The 27,876-nt window shown below is 43.6% G+C and overlaps 1 protein-coding gene across 1 annotated transcript in view; it reads right to left on the bottom strand.

The window, feature by feature from the left end:
* LOC101939357 (ATP-dependent RNA helicase DDX19B) overlaps nt 1–27,453 on the bottom strand; it is a 30,886-nt gene extending 3,433 nt beyond the window's left edge. Inside the window, exons 1-11 of the mRNA XM_005292979.5 lie at nt 27,031–27,453; nt 16,649–16,697; nt 16,066–16,119; nt 14,551–14,686; nt 7,037–7,129; nt 6,102–6,204; nt 4,872–4,986; nt 3,879–4,056; nt 3,115–3,352; nt 1,533–1,695; nt 325–516 (exon numbers count right to left, since the gene is read on the bottom strand). Coding sequence (XP_005293036.1) covers nt 325–516; nt 1,533–1,695; nt 3,115–3,352; nt 3,879–4,056; nt 4,872–4,986; nt 6,102–6,204; nt 7,037–7,129; nt 14,551–14,686; nt 16,066–16,119; nt 16,649–16,697; nt 27,031–27,087 — 1,378 coding nt within the window. The 5' untranslated portion in view covers nt 27,088–27,453. The remainder of the gene's footprint in view (nt 1–324; nt 517–1,532; nt 1,696–3,114; nt 3,353–3,878; nt 4,057–4,871; nt 4,987–6,101; nt 6,205–7,036; nt 7,130–14,550; nt 14,687–16,065; nt 16,120–16,648; nt 16,698–27,030) is intronic.
* Nucleotides 27,454–27,876: the final 423 nt, after the last annotated feature.

The following is a 27,876-nucleotide window of genomic DNA, read 5'->3' as shown; positions in this document are numbered from 1 at the left end:
AATGGGCTATCATACCTGCCATTTAAACAGTATTCACTGTTCTACTGTAAAATAAAACAATTATATCCGAAGTTATGCCCATTTGAATGTATACAAATAACTGGCTATTCCCCTAGTTATTTTTGAAACAAGGTGCTACATAAAGTGCAGTGGTACCCTTGACAGACTGTATGTAGCAAAGCAAAACTCTGCTAAGCCTAATCAAAGACCAAGACCACAGGGAAATCAGAATTAGAGTCAGGGTTGTCTGATACACAGTTGCTCAAAATTCTATAGAAATAATGCTATACCTACGCAAAAGAAATGAAGCTAAAGGGAACTTACTGAAATGTTCCTGAATTCTGTTGAGAATATTCATGCTGTGCTTGCTGTCTACCATGTTAACAGCCAGTCCTCGCTTGCCAAAACGACCTGTACGCCCAATCCGATGCAGATACGTCTCATTATCTGGGTTGCCATCTTTATCCACAGGAAGGTCAAAGTTGATAACCACAGAGACCTGCTCTACATCAATCCCTGGGGAGGAAAGCGTTCAAGAGATTACAACTCTCCCTTTAGCCCATTTTAGTCCAGGATTGTTTCAGTGTTTTGATCCCAGAATCTAGGGCTTACCCAGAGCCATTAGTTTCAACACCTTTCACAGAACTGCACTATTACTGCCGCCAAGTTTCGTGGAAAGTTAAGCTACGTGCCATGATGAAGCCTGCAGCGATGTCAAGAGTGAGTGCTCAGCAAAACGTACAGGGATAATTGGAAACGTATGTTTCCATAGCATAGAGAGGACCCTTTAAGATACTACAGTGAGAGGATGCTATCAAATGGAGGATGGATAATGTTTTCACCCCTCAGCTCATAGAGAAACTGAGCACCTTTGCATGACCTAATGCTTTCATACCAGAACTATATATTGATGTTTATGGGGCCTAGAAAAACTAATAAATTGCAACAACTTCTAAAATATAGTCAATTGCCCCTCCTACTTCTCAACAGCCAGGCTAGGAGAGCCAGTCAACTTATTTCGTTTAAGTGTTCAGCAATGTCCAGAATGCCCCTTTTAGCTGTAACTCACACAGGAGTTTATTCCTTTGCCTGACCTCTAGTGAAAATGAAGTTGAGAAAATTCAGGGCACACATTTGTTTGCCCACCGCACAAGCCAGGGCAGGGCGCAGCCATGGGATGCCTCAATGTGCCCAAAGGACAGAAAAATGAGACTTTGGCGGAAGGGAAGATTCTTCACATTACTTCAGGTCTCCTTTAAGGAAATCCCACGTTAAGCCATTCCAGCAGAGACGGACCTAACCCAACTCACACACGACAAGGACCACCCAGAAGTTTTGGGGGACAGCACATCTGTCAGTCTCCCTTGGACTGGTTTTGTTAGGGACTCTTTTGTACAAATCTAGCACAGGTTACAAATTCTTCTTTAGGAGGTACAGCAATATTTTGTATGTCTGTCACCAGACGGCACAGTCCCGTCTCAAGTACAACCACCCGCTTCCCTTCCCCGAGATGCAGTGACATTGTATTCTACCTCTGGCACAGACATTTGTGGTCACCAGCACTTTCTCTTTGCCCTCTCTGAAACGCTCGATCACCGCAGCTCTTTGTTCCACCATCATCTCACCACTTAGCAATGCCACCTGGTGACCTTCTTTCGACAGCTCTCCTGCCAGCCAGCCCGCTGTTTTACGAGTCTGAAATGTAAAGCAAGAGCAATTAAAATCTTTCTGGGAAGACAGTTTTTGAACTTCAAACCAGAACAGGCCTCTCTTAACAGAAGGGAACGCTCAGGGCTCCAACTCTGCTTATTCCAGGATTCTAGCATCATAGTTTAAAAGGAACAAAGAACCCAAACCATTCCCATTTCTGTTTGAAAGCCTAACATTAAGATAAAGCTTAGAGACATGTTTTCTATTTCCTTTTACAAAGGACATCTCTCTGTGTAGTCAGGCAGCTCCACTGCTTGTCTGGGTCTCTCAGCAACAAGGAAAAGACTTAATAGGAAACTTATTGTAAGACCACATGCCTTGCACCAAGAAGACTGGGACAAGTGTCGTATGTGGTATCACTAACTATTCATTTTTGGAAACTGGCTAGATTTCAAGTTGAAAACGTCCCTTTAAGACCATCCAGTGAGAATCTCTGCTGAAGGGTTGAGTCAAGCCGCTATAAAATTCAAGATGCCAGTTCATTTTTCAAGTCCTGACTACGTCAAACATTGCATTTTAAAACTGCAGGAAACGGCTCTTCGCTTTAGTGGACACTCGGGTACAGAACACGTGCCTTAACATACCAGTCTTCTTCCTATCTAGAGCTAAGCTTTGCTAGTGTGATCACCATGGGCCTCAATTAAAATTTGCAATTACAGCAGCTTCCATACAAGAATCCCAGAGTGCCACAACACGCCTGAGAGTATCATCACCATTTTACAGAGAGGGAAACTGAGGTCTAGCAGAGTCACAAGCCAGTGGCAGTCCTTTTACCTACAAGACTTATTTTTCCACCCCATTAAAGCCTTCTTGCTTTTATTTTTATCATTTTGTTGTACACTTTGTTCTGAGACGTATTTTACTGGCTTACAGAACCCCAAATTCTTTGGTTTTCAGAGACCGCTTTAAAAATAAAAGTGAGCCACACGATGGCTGGAACCATGCAAGCAACAAACATGTTTAAGACCAGCTGGGGCTAGATGGCTCCAGCATGGTTACCACGACTCACATGGGGCAGTTTGGCTATCACGATTTTAAGAAACTCCGTGTCCACAGGAGTAAGTGAAACTTCACTAGGAACCATTTTTTTAAATAACGGCTGTTAGTAGGGTTCCAGCCTCAGCAGAGATAGGACCAACAGGCAATTAGTGTCAGAGACAAGCCGAGAAGGCGGATTCTTCCAGCCACTCTCCTGCATTTTTCCATTTCCAAGACAAGATGAGGAATGGCTTGTTGCCCATTTGTGCTCCTAGAACGATCATGCCCTCAATCATCTTGCAAGGAGTCTGTGTCACTAGGATTCTTGGCATCTGCAGACACTATTTCAGAATGGGGCTGTTTTAACGAGAGCTCCCTTCGCTTTAGGGCGTGGCAAAGGTCACGTCATTCTCCAGAACGACTCACATGACAGAAGATCATGGCCTGGGCAATGGTGATGGCTCCATATATATTACAAAGAGCCTGGAACTTCTCATCTCGATTATTACACAGAACATAGTATTGCTTAATGGTGTCCAGTGTCTCCTCCTCTCGCTTCAGTTTGATGATGTTGGGGTCGGGAACAACTTTTTGGGCAAATTTCCATACAGAATCTTCAAAGGTGGCAGAAAATAGGAGCATCTGGCAATCTCTGGGGAGCATTCTGCAAGGCAAGGCAAACAAGTTAGGGTTTTCCTATTAGAAACCATCAGCCCAGTGGCACCTGCGGCAGCCCAGCAGCAAAGCATGTCACTTACAAACCTTTGGAATCAGCCTTTTCAGTCCGTTAGGCTTTCTAAACATTAGCCTATGAATATCTAATCACATCCCAACTCAATTTGCCAGTGGCATCCAGATAAATTTGGACATTTTAAGCAATGAATCCTCCTCAGGGGCTAGGGAGGGCTGTTCTCGAACCTTGAAATAATTAAATGTCTGCTTTCAATGAAATTCCAGCTTTATGAACTGCCTGGATTAGAGTTAAGTGTATTTCTATTGTAGCCTGTGGCCTTAGTCATCAGCAAATAATCATGTCCTGCCATTTGGAAGAGATCCCTTCCTGCAACCATGAAGAGGAAATGGGACATTAAATAGGCCAATGAGAGAAACCAACTGGCTGTGGTGGAGGGGAACTAGTATCTTTCCCTTTCCTCAGGCAACCCAGATGACAGCATGGGGATGTTCCTTACCTCTGAATGCGGATGCTCTGATCTTGATGGCCCTGGGTTGCTATCATCACGTCAGCCTCATCCAGGACAAACACTTTAATCTTCTTGGGGTCTATGAATTTCAGTTTGGAGCACCAGTCCAGGACAGTGCCCGGAGTGCCAATTACAATCTGCTCAGAGATCTTCTGACCTCTCTCCACTGTTAGTAGACAGAAAGAAAGGCTTTCATGAGAGGTGTGTGCACAGCACTTCCATGAGGAGGTGAAAGCTGTATCATTGTGTATGTTACTCCCCACCCTACTCTCTTGCTCAGAGTTCTTCCCCTACTCTGGAGAGACTTTTTTGGGGGGGGGAGGGGAGGAGAAGGGGGGCTGAATAGTACAGTCCCATTAGTGCCAGAGCAACAGATGTCATTACATCCTCTATAGGGCAGTTCTGCAGCATCCAACATTGCTTTCCCAGTCAGGGAGGTAATCTGTCAGAACACTAACCCCTTATGAAGCGTACAAGATCCACCGCTTCTCCCCAACTTCACGAATTTAGCAGTTTATACAGTGCCTACACCTGAAACAAGTACTATGTGTAATTATCTGCACCAGCCACCCACAATATGAAAGATTCACTTGGACAAAACAGATCAGCCACCAATAAAGTTCATCAGCCACTTCCATTTCACTAATAGTTACAAAGTTCAGTTATTTTCTGAGGAGACGGAGGAAGAAACTCAAGTAAAAAACCCAGTTCATGAACTGTCCAACTCCCACTCCATGCCCAGTTTAGGGCTTCCAAGAGTGAAGTCCCATTACACCAGCTCATGTTCTGTACAGCAGTGAGACCTGACAGAATTTGATTCCAGACCAACTGTGCTAAGAGTATCTGATGTCAAACCCAATCACTTTCAAATTTTAAGAGAAAGTAATGCATTAAATTCCCATTACCACACCTCACTAGAAAAAGGAGTAAGTCTCCCTGGTTAGATCTTCAAAAAGGGAGTGTATTTCCCCTCACACTCACATTTATTGCCTCGGACAGCATATGCAAGACTTAGCTCCGGATGAAACTTTCCCATCTGTTCAATTACTTTTCCTGTTTGAAGTGCCAGCTCATATGTTGGGGAAAGGCACAAACACTGGAAGGAAAGCAGATAAGAGTATATTCGATTGTCACACTTCCCTGTGAAATACATTTAGTTGTGAAACTTCACCTCTGTGCAAATAGATGACCAATATTTTAGGATAAACACTGTTGTAGGTAAATTTCATTAACACTCATGAGCTGAACAGTGTTTTTAGTAAGTCACCCAATTAAAAGGAAGTTCATTTGCATGTGTAGCGTCTTGTACCGGTTAGTTTTGTACAGCTTGTATATTTTGTATTGCCCACATAAGCATGTAAACAGAACACCCTGCGAAGAACGTCGGTGCTCAGTACTATGGTAATATGGCCAAACAAAGTGCCATATTAACAAAGACATACGTTTTTATAAGGGACATTTCTAATGAATGTAGCTCAAAGTGAAGATAACACAGCATCCTTAGCAAGGAAGCTCTTGCCTTGGTAAAACTGCTGAGTCCATTTCGGCAGAACAGCTAAGCGACGTGACTCCTGCCCACGCCCTGAAAGTGGGAACTCTACTCCGCATTGCTTCGGAGCAGTGGTTAGAAACATCAGCTGGCTTCCTAAACTGAATTTTCCCAACTCCTATCCAGTGTGCCGAACTCTTGTGCAAAAGGCCCTGTTACCCAGTCCAGCAGTCTAACACAAAGGTATCAATGTAAACTGGACGAGGCAAGAAACAAACCATTCAACACCCCATCTACTCCCCACTTCTCAGGGCTCCTCAACCACAGGTGGTTCATCAGTACAGATCCTCTCCCTTCCAGTCCAATCCCTGCTCCCGCCTCAACACCCCCACACACTCTCACCCCACCCCAGCACAGCTGCTCACTGTAACTCCAATTTGGCTGTTACAGATACAGAAAGACAGAGGTGGAGAAAAGAAGGGAGGGCGGGAACCGGGCTGGTCAGGAGAGCTGGGAGAACCCAGTACCCCGGCACAAAAAGAATCAGCATTTTCAACTCTGCTGCCTCTGCTCCCCAATGCTCGGACATCACAGCCCACTGGGAAGCTGAAGCTATGTAGCTGCTACCAGTGTCTTATCAAAGGAATATAGCTTCTCTCCACTAGATGGCGCCGCACTACAACTAAAAACCAGCACAACCATTAGATTCCAGTAGCCCCTACCTGTGGATACTTGTTCCCGGGTTCAACGCGGCTGAGCATGGCCAAGACAAAGGCAGCTGTCTTACCAGTACCAGACTGAGACTGTGCAATCAGGTTCTGTGGGCTGGATCAACACATAAGGGGACATTTTAAACATTTTGGCACAAGGTTAAATATAATCCATTCTATGACCAGCTAATACAAGATACACAGTTGTGAGATTTGGCAACACAGCTTAAATTAACTGAATGGCAGCCACAGATAAGTGATTTTAATACGTCTGGATTAATTTGGCCCTGCATCTTGGCCACATCCTAACTGAAGTCACCATCTAGTTTCATAAGGGCAGGACTGCACAAGGAGGAGGACACGAGTGAATTTTCTGCAGGGCGCACGCATCTTGGCACAAGCAGCTTCTATGCGCTATGGAGATTTGAAGGGAAAGCTGCTGTGTTGCTGCAGTAGTTTTCCATATTGTTCATCTCCCCCTAGCGTTCGCTTCACTCCTCCATGCTCTTCACCTAAAGGGCACCGAGAAGCAAGGCGGACACGAGCCACAGCATTTTGACTGCTCTGTCCTGTCCAGGAGTTATGCAGGGCTGGTGCAGAACAGCCTCATCTCCCCTACATTGCCAAGAGGATCGGATTTACTGCTGCCAGGAAGAACGGCATTGTCTTCCGTGTGGCTGAATATGCAGTGCAAGCCTAGGCAAAGGGTGCTTATGGGGACCTGTGGAAGTTTGCTGGGTAGCCTGGCAGCATTCGAAAGAATTTCAGCAGCACAGTCCAATGGAAAGGAAGCCCCTTCAGCACAGCGCGCACAGCCACTAGTGTGTCTCAACGCCACTTCAAGTAGGCCGTCTCCTAGCCAGAGTGTTTACAGTTTAACAGTAATCGTACATAAGGCTCTCCCACCTCCCCACTTCCCAGGGGAAGTGGAAAGCATGGATACGTACGGTTCAGCAAGCATCATGGGCAGAGCATTCTCCTGTATTTTCGAGGGTCGGTTGAAGCCCATGGCATAGACACCCTGCAGGAGCTGGGGTTTCCTGGAAAGAGAGAGAGTCGAGTGTTTCTGAACTAGTAAAAAACAGCACTAGAACCAGGAAGTCAAGTCAATGGGAGATTTTTTTGATTGCAAGTGAAAGGCAGATGCCTGAAAAGCAAACCCTAACAGCAAGTAGGCCTGGGGCAACGCCTCTAGTGCTACATTTACCAATAGTAAACTACTGTGGCAACCCATTTCTTCTCCACATTGCTAACAAAGTGGTCCATCTGTGACTCAATCACTATTAGCTTGTGCACACCCTAAAATGGGAGAAATACAATAGAACCCCATTTATTTGGTCTAATTGGGACTACGGCCAGATCAGATAATCAAAACTCTGGATAAACCAGAGAATGGGAAAATGTGATGCTGCAGCACCATCTAGTGGCCACATGAAAGATCGCCCGCTTCTGCCCCTGGAGTCCTGGTTGTTTGGTAACTGCAGAGAGCCCGTTAAGGGAAGGTCAGATAAACGGGGTTCCCCATCCACAGCACAGCTTTGTACACATGAAACTCTGGACAGCAATCCTCGGATAGGAACTGAAACACTAGATCAAACGTTAGCATCTAAACCAGTGGCTCTCAAACTTTTTTTTTTACTGGTGACCCCTTTCACATAGCAAGCCTCGGAGTGCGACCCCCCTTTTAAATTAAAAAGACTTTTTTATATATTTAACACCATTCTAAATGCTGGAGGCAAAGCAGGATTTGGGGTGGAGGTTGACCGCTTGCGACCCCCCCATGTAATAACCTCGTGACCCCCAGAGGGGTCCCGACCCCCAGTTTGAGAACCCCTGATCTAACCAGATTAGGAAGCGAAGAGACACTATTTCAGACTATGTGCCTCCTTGTTTTATCAATGAATAAACTAGTTACTTTTAAGAGCTAAATACAGTACTTAGTAGCCTATCAAAGGATCATTTTGATATTGTGATTAACATCTGTGAACCTAATATTTATTTGAACCAAGAAGCTACAATAAGACCCTATTTTTTTACCTTAAGGAATATTAAACACTGGAAGGAGTCATTTAGCTACAATACACACTGCTGGGTTCTAAATTAATTAACCACTCAAGAAAGCACTCTAAGCATCAATGCAGACAGCTCAATTAAAATCTCTGCTCAGTATGTAGCAGCGATCAGGAGAGGCAAATGTGTCAGGATGTACAAAGAACAGAACAGAAAACAATACTAAAAGAGTGATCTTGCCTGGCTATAAAACAACAGTGCACCCACATCTGGAACACTGTGTGCAGGTCTGGTCACCTGGTGTCTAAGAGAGCAGAAAGAGGGAGTGTTCGGAGACATTCACCAAAAGGATTAGAGGACTGAAGAAATTTCTTTAGGAGGAGAGATTAAATAGACTGGGACATTAAGGTTAGAGGAGATCGGAGATATATAAAATAACGAATGGGCTAGAGAAGGTAAGTCTGGAGCTTTTATTGACCCTCTCAATACAAGAGCAAGGAAACAGTCAATAAAAAGACAAGAAATTTAACCCACTGATAAAAGACAACATTTTTTACAACACAATTAACATGTGGAACTCTGTCACAAGCTATCATTGAGACTAAGACCTTAATGAATTAAACATGTATATGAATGAGAACATTGTGTTCATTATATAGGATGAAAACCATTTTATAAAGGATATAAACCTTCATGATTTGGGACGTAAGCCAGCTGCTAAGGGTACATCTACCCTGTAAAAGATGACCATGGCAGCAAGTCTCTGAGCCTGGATCAACGGACTCATCTGGCAGGACTCGCGCTACAGGGCTAAAAATAGCAGTGAATCCCGGCGGGAAGGGGGTGGGGGTCTCAGAGCCTCAGCCCCAGGATCTACATTGCTATTTTTAGCTCCATAGTGTAAGCCCCATAAGCCCGAGTCGGTTGACCTGGGCTCAGACACTCGCTGCCACAGATCTTTTTTTGCAGTGTAGACATACCCGAACTAATGGAGTTGGGAGGAAACTTAGCCCATGAACGGAGACAGCCTGCTCATAGGGGAACTGCCCCTCTGCCCCGTCCTGGTCTCTTCGAGTGCACTCCTTACAGATTCACCTTCCCTGAAACAGAATCACGTCATTCTCCTGCTCTCGGCCCGGGCCCTGGGCTGCAGTCCCCTGTGTATCAACTGTGATAACCACAGCAAGGTCTGACTTATGTTCAGTATCTGCAGTTATCTGTTCGCTTTGGGAACAATGACTGTGGCAACCAGTGACTAACAGCCTCCATGCGGCAAAGTATTATTTATTTAGAACAAAAGCATTGAATGGAAAACGGATCGTAAAAACAAACCAGACTAAACTTGCCTTCCCTAAGGCTTCCCATTCCCTGGGAGCAGGGAAGGCCTCATTTGCTTTCAGGCACTCCTGCAGGACCAGTCTGTTCTCATCAGGAACAGCACCTGACAAATGACCCACTGCCCCTTCCTCTCCTGAGAAGAGTTTAACTGTTTACTGTCCTTTTAAGCTCTAGTTTCCAGCCTGGCAAAACAGCTGTGGCACTTTGGACTGGTGCCTGGAAGTATGCCATTGTCTTGTAATTGGCTCCCAAGATAAACAACATCTGACCAAGCACTTGGGGTGGCACTGTTTTGCCTTTATGTTTGTTCTTCTCCTAGCCTCCTATTGTGCTAGATCAATGCATTCATACAGGAAGTCTTATAACCCAATATACAATAACTTCCCCTCACTGTCCAGGCCTCCGAGTGTCCATAAATCACATAGCAACTCCACTTCAGTCACACTGATTATTCCACAACTGTCCATTATGGGGTTCCTGGCACCTTCCTCTAAAGCAGCGGTTCTCAACACAGCGGTGGCCCATCACCCGTGACATCCTCAGGGCCATACAGGCAGTATATATATTGTGTGGATGCAGCCCACATACCACAGAGCTGCATATGCAGCCCACAATGGTAAATAGCTTGAGAACCACTGCTCTAAAGCAGCGGTGCAGGCACTCCTGCCAGATACTGGACTAGAGAGACTACTGATCCAATCCAGTATGGCAATTCCCATGTCTCTGTGAAGTCCTATCAGCAGTGTCTTAACACCACAGTAATCAGCCCTGCCAGACTCATTAGTTCAAAAGGAGGTACCAGGACAGGAAGAAGTTTGCAAGGGCCATTTAACATTAAAGTTTTGCAAAAGTCACTTAAGATTTTGTATTTTTGATGTTCAACCTCTAAGAAGGAGAGTAAATACTGATTGGTGCGAGAAAGAGGTAAGTTATGGCACGCCTAGCTCAGCACGAGTCAGGCCTTTGATCTGTACACAGCTATATGATGGCACTCAATTTTAAGTGCAGTGGTGACACCCAAAGTGTTCAATTGCCAAAGTTACTAGCTGCTTCTATTAACAAGGCACCTATAATCGATAAAGAACGCTTTCAAGTCACAGCAGACACTTGTGTATCTAAGGAGACTCCAGAGCAATCTAAAATTAAAGTTAAGATATTTGTATTTGTAAACTCTTCACCGATGACCTGTTTAACTGCTTCTTGTAGGTGTTAATGTTGCTTAGCAGCAATTTCCGAAAAGCAAATAGCAATTTTCCTGCCCACACTTTTCCTGCTTGTTAAACCTCTCTACTCGATTCAACATCCTTTTTAAGAAGCCCGTATTATTTGCAGTCTGTGGCTCAAATAAAAGCTCTTTGAATATGCAACCTTGTGTTAGTTCAAAAGCAAGGATCTCCAAAGCCCGATTCTCTGCAACAGTTGCCAAGGATACAACTAGTTGCAGAACCAAGACTCAATTAGTCTGAGTGCTCCCATCATTAACTTTCTTTGATTGTTAGATCGATTCTCATCTTTCAAAAGCCAGACAGGCAAGGTATATGATCTAAGGAGCCTGTTTGTAGTCATTCAGCTACAAAGCGGTAGCTTAGAAAGGCAAAGCTGTAATGTTCCAAGGTGAAAAGTCTATCAGGTTGGTTTCCTTTCAGGACCCATTTCCAAACAAGTGACAAAATCACCAATGTAATTAAGAATAGAACCTCAAGCGTAGAACTCCCTAGCACAGTTTTAAAAGTTTATCATTATACACCATATGCAACTATCTTCAGTTGATGCACAAAGAGCTCCATGAACAATTGGGGCAGGTATTTAATGGGAAGATGGAGGCAGGAAGAACCGTAAAGGTATCAGACTATTGTTTTGGGACTGATGTCACTGGCAGAGGAAGAATGGGTTGGCTTCCTCCTGTGCTCTTCATGGGCACTTGTATCTACGCAAGGGATTTTAAACGCAAACTGTAATAAGATTGAGCTCTTTACTTCTCCTTCTGATACACAAAACCAGAACTGCTTAAGTTTTCAAGAAGAGTTCTTATTGCTTTGTAATATAAACATTATGCGGAATACCTGGTCTGATCGTCCCTCAATTTATGGAAGGAACTTGGGGGAGTGGGGGGAATGGAGACTTTTATACAAAATGTTTTTGCTTTTGCCATTTACCTGTTAGTGACCAGATCAGTCATGGAGGTCATCTGAATATCCCTTCCCCTCCCTCCCCATCAGTTCAGCACATGCTGTTAAAGGCAAGCTCTACTATGCAATCTTAGACAACAAACCTTGCCATTCTGCAACTCATACAAGTTTGTATAAGATTTAATGTGGAAAAAAAAAATCTTCAAAACCATTAGACTGTCAGCACAGAGAATGAGCTGGGAGGAAGGCCAAAGCAGAGCATGAAGAAGCTACTCAAAATAAGCCCAGTTCGGGCACAAAAAGACCAAAAAACCTGTACGACAAGCAATTCTTCCTGTTGCTTGTGTTTAAACTATGCAAAATGCATAGTAAATATGCTAATTTACTAATTGTCTAAAAACTAATTTGCAGTTATCTGAAATGAAAACCTCTGCACTTCTCAGATACAAGGGATACCCCTTCCCAGACTGAAAACCTCTAACAGGCCATCAGCAGAGCAAGACTGCTATTGCCTCAGCAGCTAGAATTTGAAGTCTGTCTCCTCATGCATTATCTCCTGTCATAAGTCACTTAAAAGCAGCTAAAGCAATAACGATCAGGTATTATTTGTTCAAGTGAATCTGTCCTGTTCACAATGGAATCAGAACTGTGCTAGCTACAACTATGTTGGCCCAATAGATAAGTACATTGCAAAACAAACCCGAAGCCAAAGTCATTTCTCCTCTGAAGGCTTTTTCCATTGATCTACAAACTAAACACTTAATTAGGAACCTGTAAAGTTCTAATTAGCTACCAAATCAAGAACTGTAAAGCAAACTGCTGGTGGGGAGGAGTGGTAATGGAATAGTGACTAAGAGCAGGAGCTAGAAATTTAAGTGGTTTTTCCAGATTCTTGGTAAAGTTGAAACAGGTCTTCCTCAGTGAAAGTTGGGACCATTTTATTCCACAGGCATGGTTCAAATGGGGACATCTCCCACTTTAGAGTCTATCAGAGTGGGAGTTTCCAGCTATAGCTGCTTGATGGTAAGTTTACCCTTTTATTCCAGAGTTGCAGAATTTCAAAACCTTATTTGAGTCCCCTTACAAGACCTTGAAGAGGCAAAGAGTAAAAGAAAGCCACCCCAAGCATGGGTTAGCGGATAACAATTCTTACTTAGGAAGCTTGTCCATTTGTGAACTATGGCTTATTGAAAAAGGCAGTTGTTTTAATATCAAAAGGGATGTGTGACTACAAAATACTTACCTATTTCATTAAACATCTTTGAGTAACTGATTTTTTTTTTAAATCTTAATTTATTATATATGCTGTCTCTTAGCTCAGACAACAAAACTCTGACTAGTGAGTTTCAGTTCTGTTCTTCGTCAGTTTCATTTTCATCTTACCAGGGCACTAGCACATGCAGGAATGTTTGGATTGTAAATACTACAGGAGAATATTTATTTAAAACACTAATTTAAAAAAATCAGTTTAGAAGAATAAGCTTCCAAAAAGACCTACATTGAGACAAGATTTATCTGACAACATGAAGATTCTATAGGTGGGGAAAGATTTCATAGATCTTTTAAATTTTAGGCTTTCAACCATTTTTGCTGTATTTCTTCAATATCTAAGCTTAAATATAATTTAAGTTTCTTGCCCATTCTGCTGCAGAGTCTTCACAAATTGAGGTCTTTCTGCCACAAACCCTTCATGAAGAGTCTCCATTCAATACTAGCAACGGGATGGAGTCATCCCTCCTCCACGCTATTTAACTGTGGTGTTTGAGAGCCATTTTCTATAGGCAATCTAAAAGTCAGGCCAGCTGCAGCTGAAAGCTGATAACACTATCTTGACCCTGTTCTCCACCATTCTTTTCCCAGGCTAGGATTTCTGTGTTTGTGTTCTCTAAGAAAGCTTCCTTTGCACACTTAAGGTTCTCTTCCCCCTTCAGCCCTGGAATTTTCCCCTTTTGTTTCCCAGAACCTTCTCCCGAAACAACTTCTGTGGAGGATGGCACATTGCTGATTTTGAAAGTGCTAGCAAAATGCAGATGGGATGCTGTGGAGTCATATAGTCTGCATTTCACCTTAGAGACTTGCTGATAATGGGAGATCTTTGCAATATCCTGTCTTATTTGTAATAAGTACAAAATTAGGTCAGTTTTCAAATACTAGATTTCAGAGTAGCAGCCGTGTTAGTCTGTATCCGCAAAAAGAATAGGAGTACTTGTGGCACCTATTAGAGCATAAGATTTCGTGGGCTACATCCGAAGAAGTGGGCTGTAGTCCACGAAAGCTTATGCTCTAATAAATTTGTTAGTCTCTAAGGTGCCACAAATACTCCTGTTCTTTTTTCAAATACTATAACTCTTGTCCAAAGTACAAATGGTGTAAACAATCTATTTTCAACAGCAGTAGTCTAGAATCTGGTAGAAAAATCTTGACTGATCACTGTACATACTTTGCAGAAGTCACAGGAATATGGCCACACAGAAATATAGAATGCAGATCTCAGTTTGGCTTCTTCTACTTTGTTGCCTGAGACAGCTACAGATCTCTCCTGAGCCCATTTCTGCCCAAGTGTAGACACCGTAAGGGATTGTAGGTGTCATTGTAGACACTGTAAGGGATAACACGAGTGACCACACAATGCACTGCAACTAGTACAATGCTCAGTATTAGAAAACTGACATTTCCCTGACAATCTCCTGGCTGTGCCTATAGGTCACACCTAGAAATTTAGTCACCAGAAGACTAAAATATTTCAGAAGAGTCAGTCAAGTTTGATTTATAGACAGTTTAATGTGGCACGGCAAATTTGGCTGAATGACTGGAGTTATGGCTTTTGTTACTGGAACACTTCTCCGGATACCTAACACCTGTAAATATCCTAAATCTTTCATAGCATCACTCTCGGGTGAATCCAAGATATTCAGCACCAACAGGAAGAGTTCTGCATCACGGCATTGCAAGAGACTATAATTAGCAGAAGAACAGGGACTTACAGTCGCAGCTCCTCAAAAGACTTCACAGAGTAGAGAGGTGATGTAGGATCCCTCTGCAGCACCTCCACTTGGTTTGTTGTGTCCACCAGATTACTGCGAATCAGCTTGTTTAACAAGGATTGGGCAGCTCTGTCCTCTGTGGGGAAGGAAGTAAAAAATGAAGCGTTGTTTATACTTACAGAAGAGCAGGAGGCTCAAAGAACCAGCCATTCAGCTAAGAAGTTTTGGCTGAGCTCTGACAGTTACACTCCCACTATGATGTTGCACAATCAAGAGATATTATAAGAAGACTAATTAAAACAAACACCAAAACCAAAGCTGCGTTATTAAAAGAGGGGATTCTACTCAGTGACCAACGGTCACTGAGTTAAACAGGAAATACCTCTTAAACTAGCATAGGGAGTCTTTACACGTGGGAGAGATGGGTTAATGCAGAGGGATGCCACAGGCTAAGGACCACCTTACCAAACATACAGAAGTCTGCAGAAGAGAAGAATGAGGGGGATTTGATAGCTGCTTTCAACTACCTGAAAGGGGGTTCCAAAGAGGATGGAACCAGACTGTTCTCAGTGGTACCAGATGACAGAACAAGGAGTAATGGTCTCAAGTTGCAGTGGGGGAGGTTTAGGTTGGATATTAGGAAAAACTTTTTCACTAAGCAGGTGGTGAAGCATTGGAATGGGTTACCCTTAGGGAGGTGGTGGAATCTCCATCCTTAGAGGTTTTTAAGGTCAGGCTTGACAAAGCCCTGGCTGGGATGATTTAGTTGGGGATTGGTCCTGCTTTGAGCAGGGGGTTGGACTAGAGGACCTCCTGAGGTCCCTTCCAACCCTGATATTCTATCAAGTCTGCTTTTCTAAGATCTCTCTACCTGGATAGTGAAGACTAACCGATAGCTGGTGCAGGAGTACTGATCACCTTAAATATTGCTTTGGTGAGTTTCGAGTGTGGACAGGTGCTTCTCTACTAAGGGTTTTAACACCAATGGCATGCTCTCAGTGTTAAGAGTTCCCAGTTTAATATCTCTGCCTCTATCCAGCATAGCCATTGCATCCTTGAGTTCCCCCATACAAGATAAACCTACTTTGGACAAGTTAAGTTGTCCTCCACAAAAGGAGCCAGAGTACCCACCCACCTGCTAACTCATTAAACAAACTGTTCATAGTAAGAAAAAAATCAGTATGTTCCAGAAGCCCCAAATCTAAGGAGCGCTGGTTGTGAAGGCAATACAGACAGTGTTATCAAACAAACTGCTCCTGTATCTCACTGCAGACAGATAGAGAGATCACCTTATTTCTCCCTCCCCCATCACCATATAGCAATCTCCTGAGTCAATATGGAGCAGTGTATTCTCACACCTCTTGCACAGAGAACCCTCATCAGAATGCGCTCCTTTGGGCAGATGCCAAGACTCTCCCATCCTCTGAAATGAAGTAGACTAATTTTGAATCTGTTCAAAGTTAGTCAACTGTTTTCCCACTGTCCCTTGTCAGAGTGCTTCTCAGCTGCGCTTACCTTTTTCCTCATCTTCTGTTTTCTCTGCATTGTCATCTGTCTTGACAACAGCACCTACATTTGGACAGATAATGCGGTTACTGGGGCAATCTCAAATGGAATGGGACCAAACAAGCTCACATATCTCAGGCTCATCCAAAGAGGCAATGGTACTGTTACAGCTAGGTAAAAAACAAAGCTGCAAACCACATCAGTAATAGGAACAGTTTTGCTCCATCTATGAAGGCAAAAATAAGCCAGGTTATAACATGAGAATGTTGGCAGTGTAGTTTGCTCCCAACTTAGTCAAACATGCCACAGCATTTGAGTTCAATAGCAACTTGAATCCATCAGTTCTGGTAACTATAGTAATCCCTGAACCACTCTAATACTAAACAGCACTGAACAGTGAAAGTACAGTTTAAAAAGCTAACCACAAAAAATAAGCACTCAAGCCAGACATTTAGTTAAGGCTAGTAGTGGTTAGTTCCCGGAAGGTGGATGCTAAACTGGATTTCCCACCTTTCAAAAGCTATAAAGTCCAGACCAAACACTCATGAAACAATGTTCTTTTCTAACCCAGCATTAGTTGCTATAAACTCACCATTGGAGCTTGGCTTCGTTTTCTCCTCCTTCAGGTGCAAGTTGCTCAACTGTATGTGTGGAAAAACAAGGAAATTGCAATAGTTACACTCAGGAATCCTTCATTTGGCAAGAAGGCCCTCAGTGGAATCTTCCTCAAGGTTGACAATTTCAGACTCACGATCAGTAAAGAAGTGTAACATGGGCTGTGGTAAAATTTTTAACTCTAAACATAGTAGGAAGTGAAACAATACACCCTCAAATTAGCAGGAGCGGGGAGGCTTACAGAACATCCAATGCAAGGACACAGACAATGGTATGAGAGCTGCTACACTGTATTTTTCAATCAGAGAAGTTAAAGCCAAAAAGAGTCACCAGAATCTTTACTAAGATTTTGCTGTTTTCAGTTCATGCATCACTCATCTGAAATTTGGGCTTCAAGATAGTAATTAGAGTTGACAGCAGGCACAGGACTACTGACAGAAAATGGTTAACTCAGTATTACAAATTAGAGACCACTATCTAATGGAGCTGAAGGGTTGTTTATTTTTATCAGGAATAGAGAACACCGTGGGACAGGATCGGAGTATGCTTCAGACTGAGGCGAGTGTTCTGTAATTGTCTACCACGAGTTTGGAGAACAGCCACCTTCCCGAAGAATGATACTTTGTAAGTTTGTAGCAGAATACAATTCTGAAGAGTACAAATCTTCAGGTCGTGTCATCAAAAAGTTTGTATTCCCTAGAGCTAAAGAAACTTTCTTTAAATACTCTAACATATTAACCAGATGTATGTGCTTGAAGACACCCAATTGTATCACAGGAGCAACAAAAGGAACATGTCAAATTCAGAATTGCAATTTCTAGCAAAAGAGTTGGGCACTGACATGGAAACCTGGGTTTCAGTCTCTCTCTTGCTTGTTTTTGGGCTGGTAGAGGCGGAGTACTGAAGAGTCAGTGAGCTCAGCACTCTGGTAGATTAAGCAGTAATGCTAACTAAAAGACACCCACAAAGCTGTGCTCAATTAACAGGATTGTGGTTGTGATCCCGATATTAAAAATGAAGAAGTGGTGAATCCTGCAATTTTGATGATTCATTGGAGATTTACTGAATGCCATATGTTGATAATTAGGTAAACACAACAATGGAATTCTCTGCAAATAAGTGTATGCCCTCATGGTGTGTTTGGATTCAACAAACAAGTAACCCCAAGAACAAATAATTGGTGTTCCATTATCCTGAAACTATAAAAATCAGCATGTGCTTCATGCTTCTACACCCACTAAATACATCAGATTTGCTGTCTCAACTCTGCCTCAGACACCAAAGAAATACACTCCCTGGATGCAGACATAACAGGAATAGCCATTGTGGTGTCTTCTGAATCCTAATATACCAGGAGAATGTATGTATTTGTGTGGCTTGACAGTCAGATTGAGAACTCCAGTCCTGTCAATCATCTCTCTATTGCCCTCTCTTGGGAGAGGCAAATTGAAGAGAGTATCACATCCCAGGGGCACACTCATGTTAATCCAAGCTAGTAACTGAGTAGCAGCCTAACAAAAGCCAGTGTTTACCCACAGATCAAGGGGCCTCACAGTAAAACAATCTGAAATATTTTAAATTTCTGTTTAGCACTTAAGGGACTAAGCTTATACCCAGCTGCTAGAAAAGCTTCTGCGTAGTTTTACTAATGCATTCCTGTAAAACTCAAAAACCTGCCTGCCCATCTTTAATGGTAATACTAAAAAGGTAATGTAGAAGCAAAGAAAAGAACTGACAGAAGGAAACTGCAATGCATGACGTTTGTTAGCAAGAGTCAGGCTAACTGTAACCCTGTTAACGCGAGATTTGTAGAAGCGAGGATTGTGTGAGGCGGGTGAGAAAAAACTGTGTAAGAAGTCATGATGACCTCAGCATAGATAAAGTGTAGAAGACCTTGTGTAGATAAGGAATAGAAAATAATTGTATGTTGGCAAGAGTCAAAACAACTGAGGAAATGAGATATCAAGATGGCCTATGTATAAACAAAAATGCTGCTGTCCCTCATTATTTTTGTAATGAAAGGTATAAATGCTTGCTGTAATTGTTTACCTGTTGAGAGACCTGCTTAGCTCTCCCTCTGCACATGTGAGAGTTAATAAACATCTGACTTGCTGTACCTAACAAAATAGTGAGAACTCAGTTTTTCTCCGACAATTTGGGGGCTCGTCCGGGATGGCAACGCCCGCAGAGGCACCGGCAGCTGCTACGGATCGTTCCCCTTTGAACCCCATGGCGCCACAATAGAGGTAGGAGACCTTTTGAAATCTCTATTGGGGTGTCGGAGGAGGACTGTCCGTGGGGCCGTCTGCCCCTGTTGGGCTCACGCCATCCGAACTTATTGACTGTGCAGCAAGGTCAGATGCTGAGCGGCGTAATAGAGGAATTGTTTGCCGCCCCCTGTAAGCATATGCTAGGTGCATAAGGTTTGCACCTGTGTTGAGGGGTTGTTACCGCCTCAAGAAAGGTTTTTACCGCCTCAAGTGATGCATCGAGGTACTTGGGAATAGTACCTGAAGGTACTCAGAAGTAGTACCTGGTATAAAGCCTTGGTGTGTGTGTGGTCTGTGTGTGTGTGTGTGTGTACACAGTGTGAATTGAGTGTTACCGGAAGACGCCCAGAGTACTCTGCGAAGTCTTTTGGCTCGTGACCAGAACTACTCTAACGCAAGCCCGGTAACTAGAGGATCTTTTAGGAGATCCGACCCATGTAGGTTGACTCTGCCTGGCATCGTCCGGCGAGGAGGCTACCTGAGTCTAGGAGTGTGTGCACCCATCTTCCCTCCCCTTTTCCTCTCCGTGTGAGCCACTGACAGTCTGACCATCTCACTGGATGCAACAGAGTAAGCGGCGCTTTCTCTCTGAGATTAGCCGACGCTCTTTGCTAAAGGAAGGTGTAAGGGGTCATGGCTATCCTCGTTAGTCACTCCTGTGTGAATACCCTGTAGGGAAAGTCCTTAGTTTATGAACCGCTAGCGCGGACAGGGCATCCTTCCCCTTTGAGTGTGTGATTGGAAAAATGGGTGGGGGACAGTCTAAGTCTTCCCTCTCACCCCCTAAGGGTACCCCAGCTTATTTTATGTACGTACATTATGGTACTAAAACCTGCAAGTATTTAGAAAATTGAAATCATTACACGCGTGAAAATTCATCTAAACAATGCCCACTAAAAAGTACCTTCAATCTAAATAAAATCATACATCTCAAAGGAGCTTTTAATCACCAAAAAGCCTCTGACACACAATGGGAGCAATTTGTCTATTGAAGAAAGGAACGGGTTAATTTGAAATTCAGCTTGGTCCAAAAATAAAGAGAAAGTTAATCTGCGTTCAAGGTCAAGAATCAATGCAAACCAGGCTAAGTACAAAGAAAAACTGCTTTCGGCCCCAGCTGACTGTAAAAAAATATAGACATAGTCAAACCAAAGGCAATACAAGTTACAGTGCTGAAATTACATTTGCAAAGCTTAACTGTCCAGTGAGATCCAACAGTCTGCCTTTGCGACCCTGGAGCCGGCGTGGTTTAGGGAAGCTGAAGAAACCACAGGCAGCCGGCCTGGACTAGAATCACTGAAAAGACGCCCCAGGAGACCTCAGGGTGTAAAAGAACTGCCCTCCCAAGAGAGGAAGCAAGTTGGAGATTGCACAGCACCTTCTCTAAACGTTATACACAGACGTGGCCAGTCTGGACGTACGTGTGTGAGTATGAAAGTGTGCCTACTCTCAGCCGCAGTAAGTCTGAGAACCAGAAAGGGATTTAGCATTCCTCTTTCCACCCCGGCTGACCAAGAAGAGTGTCAAGTGGATCTACCCCAGTCGTAGCAGGACTGGGCAATAAAGAAGTTGGAAAAAAAAAAGAGTTGTTTACTTAATAACTAAAATTGAGCAATTAAAAGCATAGATCATGAACCAGGCAGCAACTCAAACCTACGCCCAGGGCAAGTTGCAAGCCTTGAGACAGGACTTCCAGGCAGAAAAGGAAGCACTGGCTAAGCAAGTACCGGTCCTTCAGGGACTTGTCAGAATTTAACCATTTGTGTTTGCATATGCTGTAAGAGCAGTGTGTTTGCCACAAAAGAAAATTAAATAGTTAAATGCCAATGGGTCATGCGTTTTGCCCAAGTGGCAAGCCTCACGAGGGAGGACTCGGGTAGCCTTGTAAGTAAAAATGTTTAAGAGAAGAAACCAAGAAGGCTAGTTGAGAAGCCCACCCTCCTATCTAAATTGGTAGTGAAAAAGCTAGTGCCCATGAAAGAGACAGTTCAGCAAGAAAAGCAAGATCGGGCCCAAGCGGGCAGGCAATAAATAGAAAAATTGGAGAACAGGTTGGAAACTTTGAGGGCATAGTGAAAAGAAAGAAGTAAGTAATTATAAGCATGGGGGATTTCAAATCCCCAAGATAATAATTAAAATAGTAAAATGTGTGTAAGACAGAGTCTTTGTACCAAGGTGCAAGGCTCTCCTTTCTTCTGCTGAATAAAGCAACTCTTCCTTATCCCTGTCTGGCTGTTATTGGCTCTCAGCTAGGTGGACCCGATATTTTGGTGACAGTTACTGGCGACTCCGGTTAATGAATTTCTGTCTTATACATTTAGGTGTTAGGTGTGTGGACGGAACTAAGCCTCTCATTTGTAATTCCTCAGAGTGGAAGCCATCGCGTGCAATGAAGCTCTGAGGTTGAATTGGGATCCTTCTGTCCCGTCCCCTGTAGCGGTCAGTATTAGTAGAAATTCCTGTAATAGGATCCTATTAGGCCATAATTCCCTCTGTTCTCTGTGTAATTCTCTGTTAAAGTATCAGAAGGCAGATGAGTGGGTCTCTAGTAAAACCCTCTAAGAATAGCCCTTTGAATTATATGTTAAGTAAATGGCCTTTACCCAGTGTTCAAAAAAGAATAAAAATTTGAATTTGTTTTGAAGTAACAAAATAGCAAATAAAAAATCTAGTAAAAAAAGAGAGAAGGACAGTGCCCCTGGCTCTGTGTGGTCGAGCTGTCACTTTACTAGAGGTGCATAAAGATTTTGTAAGCACAAAAGAAACAGTTACACCTTGTGTAGAAATTGATGTGGCTAGTGTTGTGGAAATTAAATTGTAAATAGGATGTGCATTTTCCCCAGAACATGTGCAGTGTATATTGTAGCAAAGGTAAAAAAAATGCAAACCTACCAATATAGGTTGTGTTGTCTCTTTTCAGATCACTCGGTGTTTGAAAGCAAGAGTTAGAAGTAAAAAGCAATCAAAAGTCTGGGAAAGTTAATTGTGTCCCTTTTTACATAAGAATTTTTAAGCTGTAGATAGCTTTAAATCTAGAAGCAAGCCAAAAAGCATCTGTATTAATGCAATTTTCTAACTAATAAAGTAAAAGCCACTGAAACCTGGGCTGCCTATGAAACAAATACAAAAAAATATGGAATAATTCCTCTGTTTTGTCTAAAATCAACAAAAGTATGTGTATCTAAAAGAAATATTTTAAGCAATGACTAACTACCCAGAAAAGGTAGACCTCTGTTCTTTTGTCTTTCAGATCATCAAAAAAAACGGATGCCAGCTGAACAGCATTCAACGTACCATGCATTTACTGGTACAATAGGAATTATTTTTGTGTTCTTTGTCCTGTCTTGTGGTGTTTGTCTTGTGGCCAAAATTGTTGGGTTTAATATTTTCATAAAACAGTCTAGTTCAAAATTAAATAAAAAAGTTAAATCAAAAAAGCAGATACTTGTTTTTATTCAACTTAGAATACAAAAAGTGTTTAAATAAATCAAGAAAATGTGATATACTAAAGTCTAATACAGTTGCTTAAGTAAAAAAAAGAAACTTCATTGGCCAGATTTTTTTTTTAATTGAAAAAATTGTTGTTAAAATTTGCATACCAACAGTCTTTAGAAGCAAGGACATGGAAGGTTAACCCACTCCCCATATTGCCCATGGAATCCTTCTGGCTACTTCAGATTTCTAGCCAGAGAGCTAAAAAAGAAAGAAAGCTATTGGACACCTGAAGTTGTACCGAGTAGACTCCTCAAAAGTGGGTGTGCTTGTCCTGGTTTGTTGCTCCAAAGCTCTGTAATAAAGTTATTTTACTGGAAAAGTGTACATGGCATACATTGAATAATAAGACTAATGTACTGTATAATGGCAATGTGTATGTGTTCATTGTTAAAAAAAAGTGTATAAGTAAAAAGTAGAAGTTTCCTTTGTAGATTAAAAAAAGCCAAAAACAAAAAAAAAAAAAAGAACAGAATGAGTTAACTAAAAAAAAATAGCTAGCAAGCTCAGTCCAAAAATAAGATGCTGGCACCATCCAAAGACACTGCCCACAGCTAAGACTTGGCTGATAGCCAAGAAAAGGGGGGCCTGAATGTGCCCAAGCAACTATGAGATCTGCAAAACACTGCCAGGCATTAATGAAATGTGTTAGGTTTCTTTTCTCACAGATAAAAGAAGTGCTACCCAAAGACCCTAGCAGCCCTGCCATTCATTGAAACAAAGAAACTGAGTCTACGTAAAGTCCATCAACGAAAGACTGCTTTGGCTCCACACTAGAAAGGCCCTTTCCAAGTCCTGTTAACCACCACCACCACTGTGAAGTGCCAAGGACTACCTGCCTGGACCCATGCTTCTCACTGTAAAAAGACCCCTCCACCTCGGGAGGACTCTCCGACTGATGATAAGCCTATTTCTCCTTCTAGCTCTGCTGTGTCTTCTGAACAGCAAAAAAAAAAAAAAAAAAAAAAAAACAAGGTGAAGTGCTAGTAACCTCTCCCTTGTCCACTGACAGACCTACTGTGCCTCTGGATTTTTCTAGAAGAAGCAAAACCATTACAGGGTAATGTGCTAGTAACCTCTCCCCTGTATGATGCTAAACCACACTGTTTCAAAAAAAAAAAAAAAAGAACACTTGCTTAATTAAAACCACAAAGTCCAAGGATTCCTAACTACAAAAGACATTAAGAACTGACCCTAGTAAAAAAACAAAGAATTATACACTGGCAAAAAGAAACTTGTGGGACCCATGCTTAGGAACGTAGTATTGATTGGATTTTAGAGTTTATTCTACAGGCTGCGCCCTGTGTTTTAAATAAGTCCTTCAGCATGTATTGCCCTCCCTAATTAGATTTTAAATGATAAGTACCAAAGGCACCTTGTTGCCATTGCCCCTGCCATCTCCTCCATTACACTATTACCCCTGTAACACATCCAAATACAGACAATGCCATATATTTAATAAAACCAATGACTAAGGCCTTCACACTTTAGTGATTTATTTAAATATTGTTTGAAAAAATATATTTTTAAGGTTCAAGATATCCCATATAAACGAACAATTAAATGAATCAGTAAAAATAAAAGTATATGATATCACTACCAGTGAACCCCAAAAATTTATAATTGCTCACAGGGGGCTGCCATTAGATTAGCACAACAGAGGGCTTGGGTTATTTCCTCTAAAAAGAAAAAAGACTTGACCGGATCCCTTTGGGATGAGGCCAGTAATGCAGCAGCAGTTTAAAATATTTTTAAAAACCAAGAACATAATAAGAAATTAAGACAACTAGAGAAGGCCATTGGCCTTGTTTCTAGAGCACAACTAACCCAGGTACAGGCTAGAGTTGATGAGTTACATGTTATTTCCGCCCTTAGTTCAATGACCCAGAAGTTGCTGACAAAAATAGTATTAAATATCACTGAGGCTGGGAAGGCATTGCAGTGAGATCTAGCATGCTCAGAGATTCAGGATTTCTTGAATGACCAGCTAATGGCCATTCGGAATGATCTAGAGCACCAAGCTTGGCCCACTGCCCTTACAGACACATCAGGAGTACCATCTGATCTGTGGCCATGAAGACATACTTGGAAACTTTCTGGGTGGAAGTGCGGACGTTCTCAGTGCTCCTTCCAAGCATATGGACTGGTACAGGGGGTGTGGGCTCCCACAGACCGTATCCTGCCGGGTCCATGAAGAGGATGCATGTGGAATTGAGTAATTCACCAAGACATCTGGGAAATTAGACCTCCTGGTATGCCCAATCGATTTTTAGTCAGTGCTCCTGAGATTACATCTGACATTTGGATAGAGTTAGAAAGTCAATAGACATTTTAGCTGTTACAACCCCCACAGCTTCAGTGTATCTGTAAACTGAAGCCAGGAAGAGTTGTTACTCTTCATGACTACGTTTGCTAAAAAAGTAAAAGACAAAGAACTACCCTGACAGGACACTTATTTTTTTAAGCTAATAATAGCTGTGTGTATGTTAAAGCCACCACATTGCAAGACATACATTTTAATCTCATTACCACTGCAAGTAATCATATTATTTACTGGCCTGCAAATAAAATTTTGCAAGTAGTCCTTAAGTTCCAGATACCCTTTAATTGGACTAGTTTAGTGCCTAATCGATTTCAAAATTTGCTTTCATTGTTACCTAAGATTCAAAAAATCTCTGAAGTACAAGAGCAAATTCACATGCTTCAAAATGTATATCAAGTAAAAAAGTATGCCTTTCACACTGCTTATAAAGTATCTACCTTATGTACTAAATATGATGTATTGTGCTTTATGACAAAGGCTGTACAACAACCCCATTATAGTATTGCTATGAAAATGTTATTGCTTGTATTATTATTAGTTAGCTTAAAATTATGTTATTGTTGTTGTAAAAAATGTAATAATAGTAATACCTTTCATGTTCATGCTAATCATGCATTGTCATTGCATCCAATCAAAACCCCTAAGGTTAAAGCATCTGATTTAAAATCAGAAGTCCAGGACTTAATGCAAATAGAGATTTAAAAATGTTTGTTGTACTAGAAGTACAAAAGGGGGGGTTGTAGAAGCAAAGAAAAGAACTGACAGAAGGAAACTGCAATGCATGACGTTTGTTAGCAAGAGTCAGGCTAACTGTAACCCTGTTAACGCGAGATTTGTAGAAGCGAGGATTGTGTGAGGCGGGTGAGAAAAAACTGTGTAAGAAGTCATGATGACCTCAGCATAGATAAAGTGTAGAAGACCTTGTGTAGATAAGGAATAGAAAATAATTGTATGTTGGCAAGAGTCAAAACAACTGAGGAAATGAGATATCAAGATGGCCTATGTATAAACAAAAATGCTGCTGTCCCTCATTATTTTTGTAATGAAAGGTATAAATGCTTGCTGTAATTGTTTACCTGTTGAGAGACCTGCTTAGCTCTCCCTCTGCACATGTGAGAGTTAATAAACATCTGACTTGCTGTACCTAACAAAATAGTGAGAACTCAGTTTTTCTCCGACAGTAAGTATTCACCCTAAAATAAAGGGTGGGGTTAGACCTTTGCAATGGTGAGCTAATATAACTTGATCAGGACCTCCCAAATCACTGCTATCCTAACTTCCACCAAGAGAAGATTGTCCAATAAAAGATATTAGTTCATTCATCCTGTCTCGCTCATATCCTGGGACCAACAGGACTACAACAACACTGCAAATTCTAACCACAGACATCTCAAACAGAAGATGCCATTTGCTCATTGTTTATGTGATGGTGGGGAAGCCGAAACTGGGAAGCCAACATCACTTTATAGTTACAGCGCTTTACATCTTCACAGTACCCAACGTTAATTTTCACTTGTGAGCTGAGTTAGACTTCAACTGCAAGACCCCAGTAGGGTGAAATAAATTCATTGACACACCTGCCCTCCCCAGCCTTCTGACTCGGGTTCAAAAGGGGAATACTTTCCTTTGGGGGGGCTCATATTTAGGACTCTGCCTAAGCTAGACACACAACCCCTTCCAGGGACTTGCTACAACACAGCTGCCATTGGGATTTTAGCCTCTAGCTGTGCCAAAGGCTTGGGCCCAGGCCAGCGATCTGCAGAGCGGAACCGAGCTGTCAGCGGGTCTCACAGCCCCAAGCCCAGTGCAGATGCCCTTTCCCTTCTCCGCCCATGGAAACCCCACTCTAGGGCGGGGGGTTCCAATCTGGGGTCCCCGGACCAGGGCTAAGATTTCCAAAGGGGTCCGCACCTCCCCGGCAAATAAAGAAAGGCGGAAAGCCGCGGACCTAGAGCATCTGGCCGCCGAGCCGGTTCGCAGCCCCGGACCCGCTGAGTGGTTCACAGGGGGCAGACCCGAGCCAGACCCCCGCTGTCCCGGGCGCCTCCTTGCTCGGCGGCGGGCGGGCTGGGGCCGATGCCACGGTGCGAGGCGGCACCTGCTCACCCCCCCCCCCCAGCTCCGGGCTCCCCCTAGACCCGGGCTCCCGACGGGCCTGGCCTCTGGCCCCCGGCCCAGCGGAGCCCCCCGAAGGGCCTCGGCCTCCCGCCCCGTAGAGACCCCCCCTTCCCTCCTCTCAGCCCGGCCCGGCCCCGTCTCCTCCCCCGGACTCACCGACTCGGCGGCCGCTTCCTGCTCGTCCACCGCCAGCGCCCAGGAGTCGGTGGCCATGGTCCGGGTGATGGCGGCAGGGCTGGGAGCTCGCAGGGCTCGGGACCAGTAGCCGCAATGGCGCCGGAGGGAAAGGAGACATGCGCGGCGGCCAGGGGGTCGCTTTGTACCCGGCCGGCGGGAAACTCAGGCCGCGGCACTTCAGTTCCGGGAGCGCCGCGTTCCCTCCCGGCACCGACCGGCCCAGGCAGGGACCTTGCTTCAGTCAGCCGCGGGGCAGCGCCCCAGGGCCGCTGCTTCCTTCCCAGTCCCTACCCCAAGGCTCCCCCTTCCTCAGCCCCCCCCCATCCGCCATGATCCCCTCCCTCGTCTCCTCTCCCCCAGCCCCCCATAGTATCTCCTCTGTAACCTCCCCAAACCCTTCTCACCGTCTCCCTCCTCTTCCTCAGCCCCCCTCATCTCCTCTGTAACCTCCCCCTCCCCAAACCTTCTCCCCATCCCCTCCCTCTTCTGCCCCAAACCCGCCCCACTGTCTCCCTCCTCTCCCCCACCGCCCTCTTTATCTCCTCTATAACCTACCCTTCCTCTTCCCTCCCTTTTCTCCCCCAAACCCTGCTCCCCCACCCCTTCTCCCTGTCTCCCTCCTCTCCCCCAAACCCTGCTCCCCCACCCTGCTCCCCCAACCCTTCTCCCTCTTCTCCCCCAAACCCTGCTCCCCCACCCTCATCCCCCAACCCTTCTCCCTGTCTCCCTCCTCTCCCCCCAACTCTTCTCCCCCAAATCCTTCTCACTGTCTCCCTCCTCTCCCCCACCGCCCTCATTATCTCTTCTATAACCTACCCTTCCTCT

The sequence above is a fragment of the Chrysemys picta genome, chromosome 21 (assembly GCF_011386835.1).
Source record: "Chrysemys picta bellii isolate R12L10 chromosome 21, ASM1138683v2, whole genome shotgun sequence".
In the NCBI taxonomy this organism is placed as follows: Eukaryota; Metazoa; Chordata; order Testudines; family Emydidae; genus Chrysemys; species Chrysemys picta.
The sequence above is the reverse complement of the archived record's forward strand: the minus strand, read 5'-3'. Positions and strand labels throughout refer to the sequence as shown.